The sequence below is a fragment of the Gastrolobium bilobum genome, unplaced genomic scaffold (assembly GCF_033153095.1).
Source record: "Gastrolobium bilobum isolate Gb01-03AN ecotype WA unplaced genomic scaffold, APGP_CSIRO_Gbil_v1 utg1487, whole genome shotgun sequence".
NCBI classification, from domain to species: Eukaryota; Viridiplantae; Streptophyta; class Magnoliopsida; order Fabales; family Fabaceae; genus Gastrolobium; species Gastrolobium bilobum.
This window is the reverse complement of record NW_026899081.1, coordinates 108,504-118,963: the sequence shown is the minus strand read 5'-3', so window position 1 is coordinate 118,963 and position 10,460 is coordinate 108,504. Positions and strand designations below refer to the sequence as shown.

Sequence of the window (10,460 nt, the reverse complement as noted above, 5' to 3'; positions counted from 1 at the left end):
ACCATTCTTTTAACTGAATGAATTGCTTTTTAAGTAAAGACCATGAAAAATTCTAAAGACCATGCTTTCAATTTTACTCGTTTTCATTTTAGTTATTATTCGAGTCTTTTAACTAAATTGTTTCGAGTAAAGACCATGTTCCTCGATATTTTGTTTGTGATAAAAAAGATCCATTATATATCTTTTTTTTTTTTTTGTGGTTACAAGGAATTGAACACAACACCCCCTACACTACACACACTCCTAAAATAAATTATGTTTGTGAGAAATAAAATATATCAAATGAGATGTCATTGCGTAGATCTCGAAAAGTTATGTGGAATCAAAAAAAGAATTACCTGAATTGGATACCCGAGTCAAAAGTTATGGTCTTCAGAAGTTTTATGATTAATTTTTTTTTTTTGAAAAAAAAAATGACATGTGTCAACATTTCATAAGAGACGTCCGGGCGTTTCTCTTTAGGGTGAGACGCCCAAATGAGGCGTTACATGTGACGCTCAAGAAAGGCGTCACATTGTGCAATAAATCCGTAATTATTTCCAAAATTTTAATAAATGTGTAATTATTTTATTAAAAAGCATTAATTAAATTTTTTTGCCATATCCTTCCACAATGTCGCCCATTACTTGCCCCCTCATCCTCCGCTCGCTGCCTAGGCATTGGGCCACGCAGTACCACTTCCCAAATTGTTTCCAGCCATGTGGACGTGTATGGTCTTGAAGATGGGGAATTGTAACCGGACCAATCAATGACTCCAGCCCAATTGACTGAAACCAGCAACTTTTATTGGGCTCAGAGATAGGAGGAATTTACAGATGCCCAAGCGCTTATCAAATTTCTTAGTGGGTTAGATATGTTAGTAATCCAGCCCATTATTGATGATTGTAAGCCCAATGTTGGTAACAGAATGCAGTTGGTTATACACTCACACAAGATGAATGAGAAGGCATGAATGTCGTCTCTCTTTCTCCTTCTCTCTGTCTCTCGAAAACTCCCTGGTTACATTGGAGGCATGCAACAGGGAAAATACACCACGCAAAACAAGAGTTACGTCCAAAAAATGATAAGATGTAGCATGTGGCTCCTTTCTCTGGTTCACTCAACTCATAAAAGGCCTATGCCACAACGTAAAGATGTTCATGGTTGATAATCTTGTTATTTAAGTTTTAAATTTGGAAGATTAATGTTTGTGAGAAGATGAGGAGTTTGGGATCGATTCTGAGACATCCAGATGAGTTTTACCCGTTGCTGAAGCTGAAAATGGCTGCGAGGCACGCCGAGAAACAGATCTCTTCGGAGCCACACTGGGGCTTCTGCTATACCATGCTTCGCAAGGTTTCTCGCAGTTTCTCCTTCGTCGTTCAGCAGCTTGGCCCCGAGCTTCGCAACACCGTTAGTTCCTTTCATCTACACCGTTCAATCGATCTGCTGCTGCTTTTCATATTTTTCTGAATCGACCTCTGTTTTTTGCAGGTTTGCGTATTTTATCTGGTCCTTCGAGCCCTTGATACCGTTGGTTTGTTTTTAAATATTAAAACACCACGCTATTTCTTTGTTCATTACCTCAGTGTCTCTGTTTCATAGCTTGTGACGATGAATTATAGATTTTTTTTTTTTTTTAGTTCGGATATGTGGATCGAGTGTTTGTTGTATGGTCCAAGGGAGAGTGTGATTGAGTATTGTATGAATCGAAGAGTGCATGCAGGTGAGTGTGAGTATATGTGGCAATCATAGCGATAATCACGTCGCAGGAGTGGATAGTGGGTAGTGGGAGGTAGTTGTACAAAGACGAAGAAAACACTGAAAACGTGAACGTTTTGTCCTGTGCTGATAATGTGAAATGGGCCATGTGAGAGACCTATATACCAGTCCAAAACAGTTTTGGTTACTCTGAGTTACTTAAGATGTGTTACATGCTCCATGTTTAATTTTCCCTTCCTTATGTTTTATTTTAAGGATTTCGGAAACTAATTTGTCTTTATTTACCTATTGTACATATTTTGTCTTTAGAAGGATTGTTCCATTCTTCAGAAATTAAAAGATTATCAATTGTTATCAAAAAAAAAAAAAAAAAAAAAAAAGATTATCAATTTATCATCTATCTACATTGTTGTAACTATTGTTTTTTTTTTTGGGTACAATATGTAACTATTGTTTTCTTTTACAGAGGATGATACTAGCGTTGCTACAGATGTCAAGGTGCCAATACTAATAGCTTTTCATCGTCACATATATGATAGTGATTGGCACTTTTCATGTAAGCGCGCTTTCTTTTTTGCTCCTTTTTCTTTCAAAACAAAAAATAATTTATTTCCAACTAAAATAGGACCAATATAATTTTAACAATCCTCTTCCAATCTGTTTGTATCCTTTCATTGTCATTATTCATTTTAAACTACATATTTTACTATTTCCCATAGCAATTGCTTTTAGTGATATTAGAGACAACCTTCGTCAATCTTCTAGATAGTGGTGTAAATAACTAATACAATCCAACAATTTAAGTTTAAAGTGATATTGGCATTAATAATTTTATATTAACCGAACACCACTTACAACTTAAGTTGTTGGGTTGAATCAATTGCATTATATGATATAAGAGCTTATGATATAGTGGCCACAAATTTGAATCTCACCATCTCCGTTCTCTAATAAAATTTAAAAAGCAAGTTAAAATTAGTACAGGATAAAAAATAAAAATAAATTAGATATGTTCATTATTCACACTTCAAATTCAAGGACTCTTCCCTCTTGCACGAGGGGATATATTAGAGATATTATTATAAAATTATAATGTAAACATTACTTAGCTTAAACTTTTCTGTTAAAATAATTCTTTAAATAGCTTTACAGTACCATGCTTCAACTTTTATTAGTGCTGATCTACACTAATTATTTTCAATTTAACAAGGTGGCACTAAGGAGTACAAAGTTCTATTGGATCAGTTTCATCTTGTTCAAACTGCTTTTCTGGAACTCGGAAAGAAGTCAGTACTTATTTTTGCATATTTACCTAAAATGAACTTTAATATTCCGGGGTATATGTGGTTTTCCACTTGCTGTTCATTTCCTTCCATCTTTCATTTGCATCTTTGATCCAATTTGCAACGGCATTTTAGGTTTAATTTCCAAATTTCTTTTGTCATAAAGGCATGAGAGGAGTGTAAAATAAATCATATCGACCAAAAGAAATTTTGAATTCAAATACTCAATCATAAATAATCGTATTTTTTGAAATTAGTTTAAAAATCAAATATTTTGTGATTCGATTTGGTTATCTTAATGATTAAGAAAACATGTCAAGCCGAGTTGTAATAAAAATAATCGGGCTAGATTATTCTTTTTTTCTTATGCTTAAATATTTCTAAAGTGCATGTAGATAAGTTATCTACATTCGCTCCCAACACGTTGAAAAATTAAAAAATTATAATAAAAAAGAATGTTATAACCTTGAAATAAATTATAATTACAAAAATATTTTGATTTTTGCCTCAAAACGACGTCGTTTTGGACTCAACGTAAATAAGTTATCTACATTGACGGTAGAAAAAACGAATCTTATTTTTATGTTTACTTTACCTACCACTCTCCAACACTATTAGATTAAAATATCAGCTAACTTTAAGGTAGATATAAAAAAAAGAAAAGAATAACTTATACCTAAATAATCATATTATTTTTTTAAAAAAAATTATTTCCTTCACCATAAAAATGATATTATTTTGGGTTTAAGAAAAAAATTATATTTTAAAATTTTTACTTTTATCTTATATTATGAATTTTATTAAAATATTTTATATTTTTCACTCAAATCTCAAAATGATTTGGTTTTAAGATGGCACATGTAACTTTATCATTCTTTAATAATTTAGAAGCCAAATATTTTTTTTTTAAAGGGTTATATTTGGTTGTGAACGGAGACCTTTATCGGTTCGGTTACGGAACCATGCCGTTCTCTGTTGTAGCGTATCACTACTGCAAGCATGCACATGCAAGTAGTCAAGTTGTTAGATTATGCAGTTGTTCTGTTAAGAAGTAGTTAATTTATCTTTTGTAAATTAGCTTACGGTTGAGTTCAATTTTTTTCTTTCCCGCGCTCTTGCAGAGCACTGATCCTTGTATCTCAGCTGATATAAATCAGCTCCCTTTGTACAGAACTTACTAGTAATGTCATTTTCATACTTTTCTATAAAATATGAGAAGAAGCGATCTGGCATCTCGGGATAACTCTTCACGACGACTTCGTAGCCATGGCCAGGGCGAAGATCCGATCGGAGGAGGCGGCGGCGGCGGCGCGGGATGATTTGTTTGGAGGGGAAAATTGACTTAATTTGACTCTCAAATCCATTGCTTTCAGGTTTCAAGAATAAGAAATTTTGAAGGAGTAATATATAAATTCAATGCTCCGAACTGGATTGGCAACCAGTTAACCGAATCGTTTGCATAAATAAGAACCGGTTCAGCTTTTAAAGTCATTTCACTCAATTCGGTTCTTTTAGGATTGGTTTCGTGCTGTTCCCAGTTTGTTTTGGTTCATTTCGTTTTTGTGATCAGCCATATCTGGAATATCAAAGTATTAATATAGAAATGTTGTGGAATGCTGTTGGCGTGGAGTTTATCACAGTCATGCATATTTTAATGTAATTACTTATTAATTACTCAGTACAGATTAATGGATAACTACGGTGCTTAGTGTTCATGATTGATAACAACTGTCAATGGGTTCCATGTTTTATCATAGAGGTTTCTGTGTTTGGATATTCAAGTGTGTTAGAGTACCAAATTAATTGATAACGGATGAAGTGAAGTTGATATAAATGGGAGAATTTATAAATCCAATACCTTGAGGTTTTGGGTTGAAATATGGTATCAGACTAATTTGCTACAATTGGTGTAACTTAGCTCGTTGATACTATTTTATATTTTTTCACCTGATGTTATAAATTTGGTTATCTGTCCAATCCTTGCTATATTGTACTTAGTCTCTGGTAGGATTACGTATAAAATTATTTTTTAATACTTAAAGAGGGTCTGCTTCTTTAATTTGTCTGTGTGTTCATATTGTTCAAATCTGAAGTACTTAATAAGTGAGCTGGGTCTGTGGGATGTGCAAATATGGACTGTACGTTCACTACCTTTATTAGCTTTTATCAGGTGTATACGTTATTAGAGTTACGACTCTGCATTCTATAATGAACAACTATATGTTGGTCAATTATTTTTGCAGCCATCAGGAAGTAATTGAGGATATTACTAAAAGAATGGGTGCTGGAATGGCCAAATTTATTTGCAAAGAGGTTTGTCATACATGTCTTCTGTTCTACATGTATTCTTGACATTTTTATAATTGGGTTGGCTTATTTACATTTGATATGGTTAACCTGTGTGACTGACGGGGAAAATATATTAAGTTTAAACGAAGCAGCTATTTGATATTATTTTTAGGCAGATGAAAGTTTAGGAAGAGGGGCAATAAATAAAGGTCTAGAAAACTGATAGATCATCTATCTTAAATTATTATTTGCAGAGCACTATGCTGCACTGGGATTTCTGCCATGTTTTCAACATAGAAAGATCATCTTGATTTACGCCAAGGAACTTTTCTCTAATTTGCAGGTAGAAACAGTTGATGACTACAATGAATATTGTCACTATGTAGCAGGACTTGTTGGGCTTGGTTTATCAAAGCTTTTCCATGCAGATGGTTTAGAAGATCTGGCTTCGGATTACCTTTCCAATTCAACGGGCCTGTTTCTTCAGGTATCATGATAGTAAGATATAGAAAAACATTATATTAACAATTATTTACTTACATTTCAGTTAACCATTTGAGATATCAGAAATCAAGCGTTATTCGAGATTATCTGGAAGACATCAATGAGATCCCCAAGTCACGCATGTTTTGGCCACGGCAGATCTGGAGTAAATATGTTAATAGACTTGAGGTTCGGCTCTATAAGAATTTATATTTATTATAATCTAAATAATTCCTTCATCTTTTTCTCCCCTATTTGATGATTCTCAGATGAATTTCCTGTCATACTATTATGTTATACATACATGAATACCTATTTTACCTTTTTCTGTCTTTGAGCGTGCACATGGATATGATTTTCTTCATTCTTAATCCAATTAAAAATTTATAATCTAGGATTTGAAATATGAGCAGAACTCCGTTAAGGCAGTGCAATGCCTGAATGACATGGTCACTAATGCTCTGGTGCATGCTGAAGATGGCCTAAAATACATGTCTGCTTTACGAAACCTGGCTATATTTCGCTTTTGTGCTATTCCCCAGGTGCTGTTCTCTGCTTAATTACTTCTGATTTAACTGGTATATAACATGTCACTCTTGTCTTGAAATGATGTAACATCATTTATCAGCAAGTTTTATGCTGGAAATATGGTCTACCTGCATATCATGCCATGCTTATTAGTTCAATCGACAACAGTTTCCAACTCAAGTTCAAACGAAATATGAAAAAAATTACAATGTTTTATCAGTTTCTTTTAAGTTTAACATTTCACAGCAGATGTGTGATGATAAAATAATCATACAAATCTTTATATGCATTTTGCAAAAATGTAGTGATGAACCTTGAAGTGGAATACTTGCTTTTAATTGTAATTTCATATACAATGTATGTGAGGGTCGGCGAGTCTAGCTATATAAGCTTGCTGATTTAATTTTGTTGATATGATGCAGAATAAGAATATTTTTTCTTTCAAGCTGCAGATGTTCATGTTCTTGAAGCAAAATCTGTTTAGGTCTTGGCCTCCCATTTAAGTTAAAACTGTTATAGTACTCTTGTTGAGGATTTGCTAGGTTTAATCTGATGTTAATTTTATTCTTCTTCATACATTTACACAGTTCGTTTTTTGATTAGTTTCTATTTCTGTATTATTTCCTGTTGATATGCATTTTATGTATTTAGCAATAGCTATTTACATAGTTTTTTCCTAGTAACTTCGATGCCTATTTGGCATATGCTGTGACAGATAATGTCAATTGGAACACTTGCATTATGCTACAACAACATTGAGGTCTTCAGAGGTGTAGTTAAAATGAGGCGAGGTAAGAAAACAAATATTTTGATACTAATTTCCTTGTAATTTAATTTTGATACAATTGGTATAAAACAGGGATAAAACATTGAGGTCCTACGAATAGTGAATTGCTGCACTTGATCCTGAATCAATCCTCTTAAACCTATACCTTGGAATCTGTTTGTTATGGAATTCCTATATGCAGTTGTGTCAAAAATTATTTTTGTACAATGAGCCTGCTCAATGTCGTTGAACATATTCTGTTAGATTCTCAGATCTGATTGCATTTAGGTTGTTCAAATATACATATCTAAATACTTTGCAACTATCAGCACGCATCTTCTGCACCATTCTCCACTTACGGATGTTGGCCAAGTACCGGAAGGCCAATGTCCTGATTGTGAATTTTAAGATTCACGAAAACAGCACGAATTCATCTTCTACATAATAAAACATGGATCAATAATGTAAAAATGACAAATATCAACACTCAAAGCCATATAACTCATCATGCACTCGAGTTAAAAAGTACAAAATCAAAAGTAAATCAAGATTGAAGTTATGTGTGTGTTTGGATTAGCTTATTTTGGAGAGTTAATGGCTTTGTTTTTGGCAGATTCATGTGAGAACAAAAAAATTGATAATACGATAACCTAGATATATATTCAATAGTTTAGGCATATGTACGTTTCCTTTTCTCCCGTTTCATTTGACAAGATTTCGTTTTTATCATGGAATTAAAAGACCAACATGTTGCTATCGGTTGTATTTGCCCTTTTAAAAAAAAATGCTAAACTAGCTTTCATCTCTTCATTTTGGTTATGATTTATAGGTCTAACAGCTAAAGTGGTTGACCGAACAAAGACCATGGCTGATGTCTACGGTGCTTTCTTTGATTTTGCTTCTATATTGGAGTCCAAGGTATGAAGCATTCATGGTCCTAAACAAAGTATGGTTAGGTTTGCAACTCAAGAATGTGGATGCTACTCATGTTGCGTTTTGCGCCTGATAATGATCCTAACGTATGCTTTATAACAGCAAATGCCAAATAAAGTTTTGGAAAGATGTGTTCGAAATAGGACGAGAAGAGTAGTTGATGCTTTGACTCCCTTGTATATAATTTTCTTATCTGAAAGCCGTTTTTCTTGAAACATTGTAGTAGCATTACTGCAATAGACACGTGTCAAGTCTTAGATGGAACATTTAAGCCTGTCACAGTCCTATGCGCAGTTTATAAGTTTTGGTTGGATTGCAAAGTCTCCTAATTTCTTTACATGCGTAGGCTATTCTACCCTGAATAACCTGTCAAATGATCACAGTTTTCTTAAAGCTTTGCAAGGGAGAAAACAATACCATAGTCTTCAACCTCTTTGTTCATTAATGGACACACGCCCGCACAAAATTTTCCTGGTTGGGTGTGTTTAATTATTTTCCCACGAAACAGTAAATGACTCTTAATCTGCATCCTTCGTTCCATAACCCTAAAGGAACGAATGGTTTTTGAGTGTCCAAAATTTAAAAATGCAGATATTGTCGCGGCCCATTTATTTTCTGTAGCACATTGCGACATAGAACTAAAGCTGTTTTTCAGTTTCAAGGACCTCTTTTCAAAGCTGGCTTTTTCCAACTAAAAAGATTCAGTATTTTCCATTGTAGGTTGACAAAAATGATCCCAATGCAACAAAAACTTTGAGCAGGCTGGAAGATATACAGAAAACTTGCAGAGAATCTGGTCTCCTAAGTAAAAGGCATGCACATATCTGAGTAGCTTCAAAATTATGTTTTTACCATTTACAGTCTAACTAATCTTTCATTGATATAAGCAGGAAATCTTACATTCTGGGGAATGAGAACAGATATGGCTCAACCATGGTACGTATTTGCTTTTTCTTTTTGAACTCGATCCTAAATTTATAGAATATACTCAGATTTGAAGTATCCCTGCAGATTCTCATACTGGTCATCCTGTTTTCCATCATTTTTGCTTATCTCTATGCTAAGCACCAAAATAACTAGTGTAAGTTCTATTTTTGGTTTTAATGTACAGTAGAATTTTTAAGAAATTAACAAAAATCGTCAGTTTTCCTTTCTGATAAAATTGTTCAATTCGTTCTTTTTTGTAACAACCAGCTTTGTTGCCTTTCCAAGCATCGTTAGCAATGAAGCATTGATAGCATGCCTTATTCCACAGAATGTGAATTTACACGCTCGCAAGCAATATTTTGATGGCTGCAGTTGACTATCGTGTTTTCTAATTAAAATCTATAGTCTACTATAGTTCATATAGCTTCCTGCGTTTATAACTTTACCCTTATGTTCACCCATGATATTACTATTATTACGCGTGTTATCAGTTGATTGTATACACTATACACGGATCAAGTTGGAATGCCAAATGAATGTTACCGGTTGAACATGCATAAGTAGGTAAATATCTATTCATCTTTCTTCTTTACTAGGCTTTAGGTTAAAGGGTAGAAGTTCTTTACCACTTGAACTAATGTGTCTTGGTAGTTTAAATTTTAAATATGCCAATTACTTGAGCTAAATTGGAAAGAATATTTGTAAATCCTCTAATTTTGGCTTGGATGACCGTCGAAAAAGGGAGGTTAGTTAGTTAAAATTCTATATTATATATGAGTTATGTTTATCTTATTTTATGAGATAAGCAACTTTCTTACGCATATAAAAAAGGGTTGAATCTCACCACTATTTTTTTTTTCTCCTCTTACTTGTGGATCCCACTTGTAATTTTATTTCTACAACATGTGGTAACTATTTTCTTACAACATAAGAAAAATATTTTCCATTATTATATATATAGCTGAAAGTAACATATAGATTAAACGTGTCTATAACTTGAAAACAATTTTAAAAATACAGGTAAATTAAACTAAATTGATTCGAAAATAAGTGACAAGAAGAGCCGGAAATGTCCAGGCATTCATTTAAAAGAATTATTTAAATTTATAATATAATACCCTCTACTAATTTGTTTTTCAAATATACAAACAAAATGAAAATTTTGAAATTTTATGGAGTTAGGAATGACATTTAGAATGGGATTTAATGAATATCTATAAAAATTACCGTATGAATATGGTATTTACATGTGGATTTGGATTTGGGCTTCAATATAAGTATAGGTATGGGTCCATGTATTATAGTACCCTCCTCACCACACTTATAATATATTTATCTAGGAACATATCAATTTATGTTGCTGAAAAAATAATAAATCTCACTTAATTTAATAGTTGATTTTCGTTTATCAAATGACTATAAATAATTGAATTATTCACAATAAATTACAATAGTTAGATGTAAGAAAATCAATAATTATATATATATATATATATATATATATATATTGGATATATATGAACATGAACATTAAAGTTACTATTCGTGTA

At 32.9% G+C, this 10,460-nt stretch overlaps 1 protein-coding gene across 1 annotated transcript; it reads left to right on the top strand.

The window, feature by feature from the left end:
• Positions 1-1,111: 1,111 nt before the first annotated feature.
• On the top strand, positions 1,112-8,811 carry LOC133287052 (squalene synthase 13-like). Its single transcript, XM_061484603.1, has 11 exons — positions 1,112-1,392; positions 1,474-1,516; positions 2,168-2,257; positions 2,912-2,987; positions 5,228-5,297; positions 5,617-5,760; positions 5,841-5,945; positions 6,152-6,298; positions 7,000-7,075; positions 7,880-7,968; positions 8,704-8,811. The coding sequence occupies exons 1-11, from the start codon at positions 1,198-1,200 to the stop codon at positions 8,809-8,811; spliced, it is 1,143 nt and encodes a 380-aa protein (XP_061340587.1). The 5' UTR covers positions 1,112-1,197.
• Positions 8,812-10,460: the final 1,649 nt, after the last annotated feature.

What these genes read in the sequence shown, in the direction of transcription:
- LOC133287052 (XM_061484603.1), top strand. Translation starts at nt 1,198, where the DNA reads ATGAGGAGTTTGGGATCGATTCTGAGACATCCAGATGAGTTTTACCCG. An exon ending in CCAAATTTATTTGCAAAGAG is followed by an intron (nt 5,298 to 5,616) that starts GTTTGTCATACA and finishes TCTAATTTGCAG; the next exon opens with GTAGAAACAGTTGATGACTA. An exon ending in CTTCTATATTGGAGTCCAAG is followed by an intron (nt 7,969 to 8,703) that starts GTATGAAGCATT and finishes TTTCCATTGTAG; the next exon opens with GTTGACAAAAATGATCCCAA.